General features: G+C 51.5%; 1 protein-coding gene across 1 annotated transcript in view; it reads left to right on the top strand.

The window, feature by feature from the left end:
- DPP6 (dipeptidyl peptidase like 6) overlaps positions 625 to 16,072 on the top strand; it is a 974,485-nt gene continuing 959,037 nt past the window's right edge. The window contains exon 1 of the mRNA XM_018046661.1: positions 625 to 876. Within this exon, the coding sequence (XP_017902150.1) occupies positions 826 to 876 (51 nt within the window). The 5' untranslated portion in view covers positions 625 to 825. The remainder of the gene's footprint in view (positions 877 to 16,072) is intronic.

The following is a 16,072-nucleotide window of genomic DNA, read 5'->3' as shown; positions in this document are numbered from 1 at the left end:
GCTCGCGCCGGGCGGCAGGCGGCGGTGCCTGCTTGTAGAAACCCAGCGAGCGTGCGCCGCGCACACTGGGCCCGCGGGGAGGGGGCGTGTACCCGGGAGGGGTGCTTCGGGGGGCTCCGGTTCTACCCAGAAGGTTCGGCTCGCTTAACCTTGCTGCGGCTCGAAGCATCCTGGTCCAGCCGGGTTCAAGCAGCGCAGCCTTGTGTGGACGCGCGCGCGCGCACACACACACACACACACACACACACACACACACACAGATATACACACACAAGGGCCCGCCCGCACTGTGGTCGCTGCCGGCTCACCGGGTCTCCACCCTTAGGGACCAGTGCGGCGCCCGGAGCCCGGCCCCCGCCGAGGATCCCCCCCGCGGGCCGCGCCGCCCAGGGTCCCCGCGTGCGCCCCGCGCGTCGCGCCAGCCGCTGTCGCTGGAGAAGCTCGGCCGGCCGGCTCGCCGGACACGCAGGCTGTCGAGCTGGCCCCGCGCCTCGCAGCCTCTTTCCTCGCGCCCCCGCTCCCGGGGCCCGCCGGCTTTTGTTGAAAGCAGCAACACCCCCACACCCTCTTCTCCGTCTTTTTAATTTTTCTTTCCAAGCGGCGGCCAAAAAGAGTTGATTGCTATTGTGATCCGCCCGGGAGTGGAGAGGGACAGGGTGGCGGAAGGGGGACGCCGAAGCGCTGCAAGAATTTTTTTTTTTTCTTCCTTCAAAAGCCAACTCCACCCAGTCCTCGGCCGGTCCAATCTCTACTTTAATCATCAGCGAGACAATGGATTAAGTTACTCTTCTCCCGGCCAGAAGTCGGGTTCAGACTTGGGGCAAAATGAAGGAGAAGGCGATGATTAAGACGGCTAAAATGCAAGGGAACGTGATGGTGAGTGCTGGCGGGCGAGGCGCGCGTGGCCGGGAGGACCGGCACCGGGGGACCAGTGCTGGGGACGAGCGCGGCACCCCCGGGACTGACCGCGACCCTGTGCGCCACCGCCAGATCCCACCGGAACCCTCCAGCGGCGGCCGCCCGGGTGCGGTGGATCTGCCGCTTGTTTGCAAATTGCAACTTTACGGCCCTGGGTCCCTGTGCTTTAGACAGGTGTCTCGGGGTCCACGGCGAGGGCGGGCTGCGCGCGGTGGGGAAGGGGCGGCGGAGCAGCCCACCGCCGGCCGTGCGTCAGCTCCAGCTCGCGGTGGACCCCTGGGGCCGTGTCGGGTGGTGGTGGTGGCAGTGGAGGGACCCACGGAGAGCGGGATCGCCGAGGCCAGGGCAGGACCGCCGGGCCCGGATGCCCGCGCCGGCCTCGGGGCTGCGATCCCGGAGCCCGGGACCTGTTGGGGTTCGCGAAGCCGGTGGCTCACCCGGGGCGGGCGCCTGTCTCTCGGCTCCGGCCGCTGCCACCGCGGCTGCCGGCTGGGCGGGGCCCTGCTCCCGGCTGTGACAACGGTGACCACCCCCCCGCAAAAAAAAAAAAAGGCTGACGGTGCCAGCGAGCGTAATGATGGCACATCGCCCCCCGAGGAGGCCCGTGCGCCGCCGGGGACGTCAAGGGGGGCACCTGCGCCTTGACAACTTTGCTAAGTCGAGGACCCCCCACACCCGCTCGCCGCTGTCCCGCGTTCCCCGCCAACCCCCGACCGCTCGCGGCACAGGGCCACCTTGGAGCCCCTGCCGTCTGCCTCCCGGCCCCGGGCCGCAAGCCACGGGGGTCAGGGCGCCGGACCCTCCCGGCGAGGACCAGTAGGTTGCCATCTTGTTCTCTGGCAACTGTGTGTGAGCATGTTTATTTGGCTGATGTTTTAACCCTTTCCGGGTTGCCGTGGCTGCTCCGGAGGTGGGGCTCTGTTTCCACACGTGACTAGTCCGCGGGGTCCTTGGTGGTGAGGGAGGGGCCGGAGGAGGGGGTCGCCGTGAGACTTTGAAGGTACAGCTGGAAACGCAGAAATTCCTTCGGGTGCTGGGTTCCCCTTGGTTGGATCCCAGGGGTGCGGGCGGGAGCAGGGCTGTGTATGGAAGGACCCAGTCACTGAACTGTTGCGAGGTCTTGCATTCAACAAAAAGAGACAAGAAATGAAAAATGTATTCGAATTGGACCAGAACCCAGTCGGCTTAACCACACCCACAGGGAGACACCTGTTGCCTGGCAGAGGACCGATCACCCTGCGTTTTTGAACTTGACTTCCGGCCTGAGGAGCTCAGTTAAATGTTTGAAGGGACTGTTTTGGAGACACCCCCCTCCCCGCCCGCCCCCCCCCCCCACCACCGACACACACAGCAGACAACAAGCCCCTCATTGCTGAACCTTCATCAGCCTGGGTTTCTCCCCGGGCTTACCTAATTGTCTGTGAAAATACATCTGTGTCCCTCCTTTCCCCACTCCAGTTCTTGCTATTGCATAATTCCATGTGTAAACAGGACAGAAACGTGTGTGGAGTATTGGTTTCCAATTAAGTTCCCACCCACACCCACAATTCCTCTCTTATGCGATCCCTAACTGTTGATGATGCTTGATTGGTACCTAAATCTGTTGTCCAGTCAGTATTTCTTCCAGTAACTTAGTACATTGTAACATAGCACCATCTTCGTATGTACAACATATGTGGTATCTTCATTAAAAACTTTTAAGATCTTCCCTCCCACTCCCCTCTCTCTGCATTTACTTTAGAAAAATAAAGAATGAGAACACTGATCTCACTTTGGCTCACACAGTGAACAAGGCTGTTCCCCGGGGTACCCACTGAACACCCTCCTCTGTGTCTGCTTTTCACAAGGGCCGCCAGAGCAGGTCGAACTGAGTCTAGATAAGCCTACAGCCACCGGTTATATTTTCAGAGTCATCTGGTTGTTGGCCTAAGAGGGAAAGGAGACACAGACTCGCTCAACTTTTCCACCTTCTGTCGATTCCTGAATTGATAATTATGACTCTGCAGTCGGGTTTGTGCCTTTTCTGAAATGTCACATTCCAGCTAAATCCAGGCAGCTTTACTCGAGTGATCATGCCGCACTTAAATCGTTGTTTTGAGGCTTACTGAGCCCTAATTTTTCATCGGTTGTTTGTGGAAGACTCTGGGTAATCACGGCCTCTCCTGGATTTGATGGCTGGCAAATTCTTTGCGCTCGAAGCTTGATTGGAATTCAGGTGATACTTTACATTCCCGATGAGGATGGGATGATTTATTCCGTCACTGACAGTTGAGGGGCTGCACATGTGACTGCTGTGGGCGGGGTACAGCGAGCTGCACGATGTCCTTGTTTGTGCAGCAAGATACACACAGGGACAGGGACACAGACTCCATCGCCCGGCTGGGCACTCAGAGCTCTCTGGACCCACGTCTGAGGTGTGATGTGTAAAAGGAAGACACTTGGTCCTGCCAGGGTGATGGGCGAACGGCCGTGTGGTCTGGACCCGTGGTTTTTTCTTGCTCCCGAGAACCGTGACAGTAGCATCTGACTTGCCTTTGCTGTGCTGTAATCCTTAATTGAAAATCTATTTTCATAACATCTTCGTGAACGTTTTATTCCTTACACGTTGCTCTAGAAGTTTATTGCTGGTGACAGTTAGCTGATTAAGCGAAGGCAAACTCCCTGGTATGCCCTCTAGTCTCGTTTTGGCATAATAAACGAGTAAAAGAAAGAACATGGGTGGAATGGCTCACAACTTCTAGCATCATTCTTGAGGAGAGTCTTTTTCATAAACTTTATTTCTAATATTGTGAGAACGAAGCCACGTTTCATCTGTAACTTAACACCCTTGAAAGGGATCGAAAGTTTTCCACTCTTTCAGAAGAGAAATTAGGCTTTCAAATCACTGTCTTTCCAGATAATCCACATTTGAAAAATTGTACGGGGTTGGGGGGATGACTTGCATTTTTTTCAACCCAGTGTTGCTATATGACTCTGTTGATATCCTACTTCTTTAACCATGGTTTAAATTAAATGGGCTGTTTGAGGAAGGCAGATCCTCTGGCAGGAGGTCTAGGGTCAGTGGAAAATTTGATTAGCCGGAGGAGATTACTTCATACTCAGTTGCCCTGCTCTGTCTCTGTGAGCTTTTCCCAGACATTGAGTTGCTTCCTGGAGACAGAGTAAAGGTTGGTTAAAGAAAAAAAAAAAAAAATCAAAGTCCCGGGGACTGCCTGGTGCCCCGGGTGACAGAGTGCCCCTCCCTTGGTGTGTGTTGGTGGCCCTGCACGCAGATGGGGGGTGAATGAGGTTGGCCACACCCTTGGTGACCAGAGCTGTGTCAGGGGAGGTTCAGAAGACAGATGGTGAGGGTCAGAGGTCTGCAAGCCACAGGGATGCCCAGGAATCTCACTTGAACGGTGCTGCTTTTGAATGAAAGTTGTGGCTTGGGGGTTCATTTCTTATGTATGGAAGCGGATGTTCTTCCTGTGGCCACTGACTGTGGGCTCTGGTCACTGACCAAATGCATCTGTGACGTCATGGGCCCTTGCTGTTTTCCGATCTTCCCGTTCCTGTGTTGGACGGAAACCTGGAGTAGAGCTGCCCGCGGTGAGAGCTGTATTCGGGCCACGTGGATACCTCACTGATTCAGTCCTAGTAGACATGACGGCCTCCAGTGTTGGTGCCTGCACATAATAAGCCACGGTGAGCAGAGGAAAGGCTTTGAGGTCCACAGATGAGTTACGGGGACGTGTATGGCACACAGACTCCCCACTGTCCGCCCTCCTGGGGAACAGGGACACATGCTCGCGAGATGACTTTTAGGGGCGCATCCTCTGGGGATGCAGTGTCTTTCCTCTGTCTGAGGGTGAGTAGAAACACTCCTGCTCTCTTACTGCTGTTGGCATCCTGGCGACAAAAGCCATGGTGTTGGTTCTGAAGGTGAGCTTGGTGGCTTGTGTGCAGGGAGGAATCTACCTTCTTGAAATGGGCTCCAAAACTGTTTCAGAGGCCCCCGGGTTTGGAGAGTTCTCTTTATGTATCCCAGGGGTGTGGCATCTACACAGGGGTTTCCCTACTCTGCACTCCTTGTTCAGCGTCCGGTCCCAAAGGCGTCAACCCCATCACCAGACTCCTTTTGAAATGCTGATTATCCCATCTATGCAGAAAAAAAAAAAAATGAGGCAGGTACCATTTCACACACACCTCTTACAGGATTTACAGGACTGAGAAAGGATTTAGACACTAACTTCCAATAAAAGACACACAAAGGTGCTAAGGTTTCTAGGAAAAAGTTCCTAAACCCAGAAAGGGATGGTCCGCTTCGGATGTTTCATAAAATGTCTCGAGTAAAGCTGTGGAGCATGCACAGGGCTGTCTTCACTTGCTGGACTGCTGGGTCTTCATGTTGGGACATGTGAAATACCCAAGTTGGCCTTTTCCTCCGCTTGGATGATTACCCTCCCTTCTCTGATCTGTCCTGGCCCCTAATTCTGTTACTACAAACTTGCTCATCTTTTGAGTTTTGAATTCCCTTTATTATTTCCTGGCCTCCCCGATAGATCAGACAGTAAAGTGTCTGTCTGCAATGCAGAAAACTCAGGTTTGATTCCTGGGTTGGGAAGATCCCCTGGAGAAGGAAATGGCAGTCCACTCCAGTGTTCTTGCCTGGAAAATCCCATGAACAGAGGAGCCTGGTAGGCTATAGTCCATGGGGTTACAAAGAGTCGGACACGACTGAGTGACTTCACTTTCACTATTATTTCCTAGAGGTGTGGTGCGTTTCCAAAACTGTATCTTCACTCACCTGTGAGCAGGTGCTAGGCATGGGAGCCCCCAGGGGTTTGGTGAACAGGCAGGTGTTCATTTCCACGCCCAGTGTGGACAGCTTTTATGAGAAAAGTCCGTGGTTTTGGCTGTACTTTTCTTTGAAGAACGTTCTAATGCGTCGGATAACAGGAAAGAATTCCGTTTGTAACGTACCTTCCACTTAACAACTACAATGAGTTTGAAGTTCATGCTCCCTTAGTGATTACCGTATGTGTTTCCACCCCCACCCCCCTCAGCACCACGAGGCAGCTCTGTGGCACCAGGTGGGTGTCCTGTAATTCAGCTCAGTTGCAACCCCATCTGCCTGGAGAAACCCCTGGTCCCACAGGTGAAGGGCTTCTGCCAGATCGGCTAAGTTCAGAAGTCCTGGGGGACCCCTCCTCGGGTTCCGTTAATTCATTAGGACAGCTCAGACTCAGGAAATCAGTTTTCTTACCGGATGACCAGTGTGTGACAAGTGATATTAACATACAAATGAAGAGTCCTGTGAAGAGATACCCCCAGCCGAGTCTGGAAGGGTCCCAAACACAGGGGCTTCTGTCCCTGGGGAGTTTGGGGTGCTGCCACCCCAAAAAAGTCCTGGCTCAGCAGCCCAGAAGCCACCCACACCCTGTCCCATGGGGCTTATATTGAGGTTCCATCACGTAGGCAGCACTGATGAGATCATTAGCCATCAACCGCCGATTCGGTCTCTAGCTTCCCTCCCTCCACAGGGATCAGAGGATGGCAGATCAGAGCTCCCACCCTCTAATCCAGGTGGGGCCTCCTGGAAACCAGCCCCGTCCTTAGGGCTCACCTCGTTAACAGAGCTCAGCTGTCCTTTAAAGGGGCGTGTCATGAATTACAAGATAAGGAAATGGCACCCCACTTCAGTATTCTTGCCTGGAGAATCCCACGGACAGAGGAGCTGGTGGGCTACAGTCCAGGGGGGTCGGACACGACCGAGCGACTTGGCACATCGCCCTCTAGGGCTTCCCAGGTGGCGCTCGTGAGGAAGCACCTGCCTGCCAGCGCAGGAGACATGAGAGACGTGGGCTTGATCCCTGGGTTCAGGAGATCCCCGAGGAGGGCGTGGTGGCCCACTCCAGGCTTCTTGCCTGGGAAATCCGATGGACAGAGGAGCTGGTGGGCTATAGTCCACGGGGCCACAAAGAGTCGGACACGACTGAGCGACTTAGCACACATGCACACGTCTCCCTTTAAAGCTCTGAAGTGATTTCAGGTACAGAGGACACACGGCTGAATACGGTAACAGGAGATGCCCCATTGTTCTTCTCGGGCCGGACCTTCCAAGGCTCTGGGAGCTGTGAACTATGGCTGCACTTATAAATCCGTGTGCTTGTTATAACTCACATCACAGTTCAGTAACTACTGCCTCCGTCCTCTTTTTTATCTGGAGAAGTAAATAAATTGACCCCAGGTCATTGTTGTCTTTTCCCTTCGTTACTTTAAAACAAATCTAACGAGAAGGAAGACTTTGTGACCTCCCTTGGTGCCGGAAGCCAGTTATATTGGATTAACAGGACTGCAGCTTGGAGCTCAAGGAAGAACATGTCCCAGACTCCGCGGGACACAGGCAGACAGCGAGCTGAGAGGTCGGAGTTGGACGGAACCGGTCGGAACCCCCGTGGTCCCTGTGGCTCCAGTAATGCTGGGGAGAGGGTTCCATTCGAGACATGGAAGGTCTAGAACGCATGGGGTGATGAGTCTCAGCAGTGACTGGACAACGCTGTCAGCAGGGAGGTGATCCTTGAGCAGGCAGGTCGAGAATGGCGGGTTGAGGGCAGAGGTTACCAGGCTTGCAGCCTGTTCACATCCCCAGAGGAACCTGAGGAACTGCTGACGGCACTCCAGGCTGGTCACACCACACCCCCAGCACACACACATTCTATACACACACATGCATACACACAGCCTATGCACACATACGCATCCTATATACACACAGGTACACACACACCCTATGTACACATACGCATCCTATACACACACATGCATACACACACCCTATGTACACATATGCATCCTATACACACACAGGTACACACACACCCAATGTACACATACACATCCTATACACACATGCGTACACACACCCTATGTACACATACACATCCTATACACACACAGGTACACACACACCCTATGTACACATACGCATCCTATACACACACAGGTACACACACACCCTATGTACACATATGCATCCTATACACACACATGCATACACACACCCTATGTACACATATGCATCCTATACACACACAGGTACACACACACCCAATGTACACATACACATCCTATACACACATGCGTACACACACCCTATGTACACATACACATCCTATACACACACATGTACACACACACCCTATGTACACATACGCATCCTATACACACACATGCATACACACACCCTATGTACACATATGCATCCTATACCCACACAGGTACACACACACCCAATGTACACATACACATCCTATACACACATGCGTACACACACCCTATGTACACATACACATCCTATACACACATGCATACACATACCCTATGTACACATACACATCCTATACACACACATGTACACACACACCCTATGTACACATACGCATCCTATACACACACAGGTACACACACACCCTATGTACACAAACGCATCCTATACACACACATGTACACACACACCCTATGTACACATACGCATCCTATACACACACATGTACACACACACCCTATGTACACATATGCATCCTATACACACATGCGTACACACACCCTATGTACACATACGCATCCTATACACACACATGCATACACACACCCTGTGTACACATACGCATCCTATACACACATGCATACCCACACCCTATGTACACATACACATCCTATACACACACATGTACACACACACCCTATGTACACATACGCATCCTATACACACATGTGTACACACACCCTATGTACACATACGCATCCTATACACACACATGTATACACAACCCTATGTACACATATACATCCTATACACACATACCCTATGTACACATACACATCCTATACACACATGCACACACACACGCTATGTACACATACACATTCTATACAGACACATGTACACACATACTCTGTACACATACGCATCCTATATCACATGCATACACACTCTATGTACACATACGCATCCTATATTACATGCATACACACACCCTATGTACACATATGCATCCTATACACACATGTACACACAAACCCTATACACACACACACCCATATACACACACATGCATACACAGCCTGTACACACATACACATGCATACCCTATGGATACACTCACAACATACACACACATGCATACACATACACCAGTACCCACACACCAAGCATATAGCCCTCCAACACGTATACACAACACACACATACACACAGGTGCAAACACTCCCCCAATAGCCACACAAGCACACACCTCAACACACACACACACACACACACACACACACACACACACCCTCCAACACACATGTATACACACACACATGCACACTACCCCCAATCACACATGCACACATGCCCCAACACCGGCGGCACATGTACACAAACGTGCACACAGTTGAGCTTGCAGTATTCTGATCTAGTCACTCTGCGTTGCAGCCTGGGCATTACTGTGCAGTCCAGACGGAGAGCACTGCTTTCGGAGCGAGTTTATGAATACGTGGTGTCCTCAGAGCCTAAGGAAATCATGCCCCCATTTATAAGACGCCATCACAGTTCGTGGAAAGGCATGGCCTGGTTTCCTAGGTGGTAGAGGAGGCAGAGTGTCTGGAAAGACAGGAAGAGAGCCCAGAGTAAGGAGGGAGAAGAGGAGCGGGACCCAGGGACGGCCGCGTGCGGGGTGCCTCAGGACGGGCTGACGGGGACCCAGGAGTGTCCACAGGAAAGTCCGCTGACCTCTCCTTTTTTTTCCTCCATGCCCAGAGGTGAGCAACCCTTTTGACTGAAAGATACTCTTGTTATTTGTGATCCACCTGAAAGTTTATTCTAAACCCATGAAGCCAGCCAAGCAAGGAGAGTCAGAGGACGTAGAAAGTCCGGAATTCGCCATCAGCTTCCTAGTGGCCTCTGGACCACTGGACTGTCTTTCATCCTGTGTAAGATCAGGGAACTTGAAAAGCTGACTATGCCTGAAGTCCCTTTCAGCTCCCTCCCTGGCCAGGGTGGCCTGTCTCTTGAGTACCAGCCTCAGGAACCTGCCGGAAAAGTAACCTTCATGCCAGAATTAGTATTTTGTTGGTACGTAATCCCCTCTGCACCGACTTCAGTGGTATCTCCAGCTCACCAGCAAGCCTCGTAGCATCACTGTTTATAGGCCGAGAAAATAGATGGCCTCGATTTATCCTCTTAATAAGTCACAAAGTCAAGGGCAATCATCGCCCGAGCCTTGGTGACTCAGGCAGAACCGCATGTGTGTGCCCACGCGCCGAGGTCTCTGCCCACACACGTGTGAGGTGCGCACCTCCCAGATGGAAGTGCTTGCACGACCGTTGAGCAGCGTGCAGGCTTGTTGGACGCGGGCTCCGTGGGCACAGTCACCTCAGGAGCTTGCCTTTCTCCCCTGTGAAGGGAGCGCGTCACCCCGCTGTGATCACCCCGCTGTGATCCCCCCGCCGTGATCACGGTGCCGAGGGTGTTTTGGTTTCCAGGCTGGTGTTACTCATCGGTGACAAACAGCAAAGAGCTGCTGGCCCGAGTCCAGCCCCGAGACCTGGCGGCCGATGTACCGGCTGTGACTGGGTCTTGCCTTGGGGGAGAAACTGGGGCTGATGGCTTTTCTTCTTGGTAATGGTATTTGAAAAATAAGATTTTCCTCTTTTTTTTTCCCCCAGCCCCTGGTAGGTACCAAATAGTTTTGCTTCAGGTAGTTCTTGTTTTGTGATTTGGGCTGTTGGGGGTTTTTGTTGCTGTTGCTCGGGCTGTTTGTTTATTTTGGAAATGACGCCCTGGTCAGTCCCGTCATTGGCAGATACGGTCTCCCATTGCATGACTTTTCCCTTTCTGTGAGTTCCGTTGTATTTAGATAACGTGGAGTAAAACCTCTCCTAATGGGAGCCCAGCTGTGAACTTGCGTCCGCACAGCGGTCCCCAGCCTTTTTGGCACCAGGGGCCAGTTTCATGGAAGACAGCTTTTCTAGGGACCAATGGTTTTGGGATGATTCAAGCACAGTACATGTATTGTGCACTTTATTTCTCTTATTATTCCATCAGCTCCACCTCAGATCAGCAGGCGTTAGATCCCAGAAGCTGGGGATTCCCATGCTTGAGGCTGAATCCTTGACTCCGTGTACCTTAGGCCAGTTTTCTATACCTTTTCATTCTACCTTTTTGGAAAATGAGAGTTAATGTTCTTCAAGTCAAAATTCCCTTTTTCTTACAAAAGGGTTCAATTAAGGGACTAGACTCTCTATCCTCAGGCCAAAAAAAAAAAAAAAAGAATTAACACATTTTCCAAAAACTGTAATTGTTTATAAAAGAAAACCAAGCTTTTCTGCTTAAATACTCGGTTCCAGATATTTCTGTGTCTCAGGCCAAATCCAATCCTGATAAACTCTCCCTAGTAGGATTTTTGTGCTGTTTTTCTTTCTATGACTTGGTAAATTGTGCATGTATTTTTAAGATCCTCATTCTTTTTCATTTCAAACCTAATTATACGAATAGCTTACAGTCTGTTTAGCACCTTTAGAGGCTGTAGAGTAACTGTGTGCGCACGTCTATTATATTAGAACACCCATTGTGTGGACAGGACAAATAGCGTTTTTTTTTTTAATGGCTGGAACTGCTGAGATTGGAAGAGATGACTGAGCAGCTCCACACTCCCGGACCAGGGTCTCTGTAGCCCACCATGTGTTCTTGTGGGCTTGCCTGGTGGCTCAGATGTTAAAGAATCGACTGTAATGCAGGAGACCCAGGTTCGATCCCTGGGTTGGGAAGATCCCCTGGAGAAGGGAATGGGTACCCACTCCAGTATTCTGGCCTGGAGAATCCCATGGACAGAGGAGCCTGGTGGGCTACAACCCATGGGGTCATGAAGAGTTGAACATGGCGGAGCAACTAACACTTTCATTTCTCATGTATTCTTGCAGAAACTCTTTCTCCCTAATATAAAGCCTGCATGTTGGGAGGGAACCTGGAAACCGTCTAGAATGAGATTTCTTCTGAAGCTCTGTCCCTGTGGGATTTCTAGCCTTTTCTGGAGCTCGTGGAGGGACTCAGCTCCAGCTGTCACTGACAAGTTCGAGCAAGGTGTTTCTTCTGTTGACGTGAAACCTACCTTCAGGGAAGTTCACACAGTCCCAGCTCGAAGCCTCTGAACTAGGAAAGCTGGTCTAATCTTTGCTTTCAGCGACAGGCTGACCTCTCTCCAGACAGCTGTCCTGTGTCTTCTTTGTGGTCTTTTCCCGGGAAAAACACCTCCATGCCCTTCCTTTTACTTATGTGTGATCAGAGCGACTTGAAATGTAACCATTAGGGACTCCTTATTTCCATCCACCCATTGCTGCCTTATTTCCATTTCTCAGCTTCCCCAGGTCTCTTCCTCTTTTGCTGTCACTGTTGATTTGACACCTGTTTACAACGAGCTTACAGAACTGTGATTACATTCAGGTGTGCACAGCACAGGCCGTCTTTTCAGAATGAAGCATCATCTCTATTTTATTTAAATATATGGTGGTGGTTTAGTTGCTAAGTCGAGTCTGACTCTTGCAACCCTATGGACTGTATGTAGCCTGCCAGGCTGCTCTGTCCACGGGATTCTCTAGGCAAGAATACTGGAGTGGGTTACCATTTCCTTCTTCAGGAGATCTTCCTGACCCAGGAATTGAACCTGGGTCTCCTCTGTTGCAGGCAGATTCTTCACCTACTGAGCTACAAGGGAAGCCTCATTTAAATGTACATATATAGTTAATTTTTACAATGTTGTGTTGGCTTCTGCCATGCAACAACACAAATCAACCACAATGATACATACACCCCCCTGGCTCCTGAGCCTCCCTCCCTTCCCCCACCCCTTCAGGTCGTCACAGAGGAATACCTTCTCAACCAGCTGGCCGTCTTCCACCTGATAGGGCATACATGTTGACGCTACTTTCTCTGCAGAATGAGGCATCACCTTTTACAAAAAATCTCTAGGGAGGAGAAGGCGCAGACGTCTGGACAGAAAGCCGTGACCTTCACAAACTGGCTTGGAGGGTTGCTTACAGAAAAGAGAGAAGTGATCCTTGATGACAATAATGAGCCTTTTGCAAAGCGAGGGTTATCTCCATCTAGCTGATAGGAGGCGGTACCTCCTCAAATCTCTCGCTCACTGTTTGAGGTATATGAAGCAGTTTAGCGTCATCTGCAAACAAGACACTCGAACAACGTAGAAGTTTAACCTTTCTGTTCTCTTGAGAAGCATATTAGACCCTGGCGAGAGGTTATCTGCCTTCGGACCTCCTAGTAAGGGAGGGAAGAACGTAACCAGGGGAAGGCAAATTAAAATCACAGTGAGAAAACACCCAATGAAAGGCGAACATTTATTAAAGATTTATACCGTACATTTTGGCAGAAATGGGGGACACTGGAAGCCCGATATACAGGTGGTGGGGGGGTGGAATCTGAAAATGTGCCTGTGATTTCACATTAGCTGCACATGGATGATACACATGGGTGTACATGCCCTGTGGCTCCCTGACTCGCTCCCAGGCCTGCAGGTGTGCACCCAGGGACAGGTGCAGGGATGCTGAAGGCAGGAAAGCTTGTGCTAGCCTCGAACTGGGAACCGGCAAAATCCCCATCACCAGTAGGACGCGGGATTCCCTCAGTATTTGGGTAGAGTGGAGCACCAGACGGGGCAGAGAGGAGAGACATACGCTCAAAAGCACAGAAACTTTCACAAACATGCTGCTGAGCAAAAGAAGCCGGGCGGGAAAGAATGCGTACATACAGTGTGGTTATGTTTATATAAGATTCAAAACAGGTGAAGCTAAAATGCCCCATGAGGCTGTGCTGACATGGAACCCCTGGGGGGTGGGATAATGTTTTTAGAAAAATTAAGGGAATTCTGCCCGCACAGTACAAATCACAGAACCATTACCTGCGGTCAGTGGGGGAAGGGTTACAGCTGGGAGGCATTCGGGGGACTTCTATACCCTGTTTATTGCCGCTGGCTGTGCTGGGTCTCACTGCTGCGCACCGGCTTTCTCTGGCTGCGGCGCGCGGGCTGCTGTTGTGCAGCACGGGCTCAGCAGTTGTGGCTCCCGGGCTTAGTTGCTCCGCTGCACGTGGGATCTTCGCTGCCCGGGGATGGAACCTGTGTCCCCTGCACTAGCAGGTGGATTCTTTACCATGAGCCACCGGGGAAGATCTCGGGGGACTTTTAAAGTGTGTGAGTCTCCTGCCTGAGCCATTTACACAGCCTGCTTCGCAACTGTTCCTTCTGCATCTGTGCACTGACGCTGGGCACGCTCCGTACCTGGCCTGCGTTCTGCAAGGCGTTCAGACAGGTCTTCCGATGTCTCAGTATCTCCCGGGTGAATGGACGGTCCACATACGGTAGACATAGACCCCCCTTTTTTTCCAGTAGAGGCAAACCAACCAAAGCCCTTAGAGGTCAAGGGCCCACGATGTTCAGAGTTCCCTCACCTGTGAGGTGAGTCCCACGTGTGAAGGTAACAACCAGGGCTGGCCGGTGGGAACCACGAGGGAATGACAGAATCCAGCTGTGGGGAGAGACAGGGCGGGTCTGGAACCACGAGGAAAAAGGAACGTGGAGGCCACAGCTGGAGGATAAGAAGGCAGGGGCGCTAGAGACTAGAACGGATCCATCAGGAGAGCTTAGACAGGCTGGAAAATACCAACAGAGCCTTGGGGCCCACTGACCCTGGCGGGGGCATGTCCTCCGTTGTGGGCACCAGAGGCATCTTCCAAAAAGAGCAGTGCCCATGGGCAGACACCCGTGAGAAAACCCAGGTGATGAGAACCACAGTTCCTTCCACGAGAACCCAAGGTCTTGCCTGACTTCTTACATAAGTTACTTCTACAGGTATGATCAGATATTGTTGTTAAGTTGCTCAGTCGTGTCTCACTCTTTGCGACCCCATAGACTGTAGCCCACCAGGCACCTCTGTCCATGGAATTCTCCAAGCAAGAATACTGGAATGGGTTGCCATTTCCTACCAGGAGATCTTCGCGACCCAGAAACCATGTCTCCTGCATTGCAGGAGAGTTCTTTACTGCTGAGCCGCCAGGGACGCCCCATGATGAGATCTTGGGCTTTGCTGATTTGCTTTTTTTTTTTATTTAAAAAAAACTTATTGGAGTATGGTGTGCATTGTAAAGCAATTTGCTTTACAATGTTGTGTTAGTTTCTGCTGTACATCAAAGTGAATCAGCTGTACGTATGCATACATCCCCTCTTTTTTGGGTTTCCTTTCCATTTCGGTCACCACAGAGCACTGAGGAGATCCTGTGCTGCGCATTAGGCTCTGATTAGTTATCTGTTTAGTGCATGGTGTCAACAGTGTCTATAGGGCTTTGCTAAGTCATACCCACATTTCACTCAGATATCCTCACTCTAGAAAGTGGTTTCTGCATCTTGAATAGTGGGCTTTATGAGATCTTGCTGCTGATTCATTATTAAGGAAGAGAGAGAGACACTGGGCTTCCACGAATGTTCAGAATTATAGCCACCCACAAGGTCAGAGGTAAATGAGAAGTGTCCTCTCCTGCTGATTCCCCTGGACCGGATTTATATCCTCCTTTGAGATGGTAACCTGCCATCTCGGCTTTGCCCGTGGCAGTCACGTGCCCAGCTTGAGGACGCTAAGCCCCGCACCTCGGATAGGACTGTTGCCCTAGCTTTGCCAGCCCACCGCCCTCTCTGCCTGGAAGAAGGAATCCTTTGACACTAAGGACAGTCAGGTGTTGGCTGACCAAGAAAGGGAATGGGTCTTCTCTTACCTCCCCTTGGCTTGCTGGCTCACTTGTTTTGTTTTCTCCAAAACTATAAGTTTGGGTTCATAAGCCTACTGAAGAAGCAAATGACCAAAGAGTTGCTGGTTTCTGGGAAAAAGAGGAGGCTGAGTTGATCAACTTGGCAAGTACCGGTTTTTAATGTGAAAGTGAAAGTTGCTCAGTCGTGTCTGCCTCTTTGTGACCCCGGGGGCTATGCAGTCCATGGGATTCTCCAGGCCAGAATCCTGGAGTGGGTAGCCTTTCCCTTCTCCAGGGGATCTTCCCAACCTAGGGATGGAACCCAGGGCTCCCGCACTGCTGGCGGATGCATTACCAGCTGAGCCACCAGGGAAGCCC

The sequence above is a fragment of the Capra hircus genome, chromosome 4 (assembly GCF_001704415.2).
Source record: "Capra hircus breed San Clemente chromosome 4, ASM170441v1, whole genome shotgun sequence".
Lineage (NCBI taxonomy): Eukaryota > Metazoa > Chordata > Mammalia > Artiodactyla > Bovidae > Capra > Capra hircus.
Note: the sequence above shows the minus strand (reverse complement) of the source record. Positions and strands in the feature narration are given on the sequence as shown.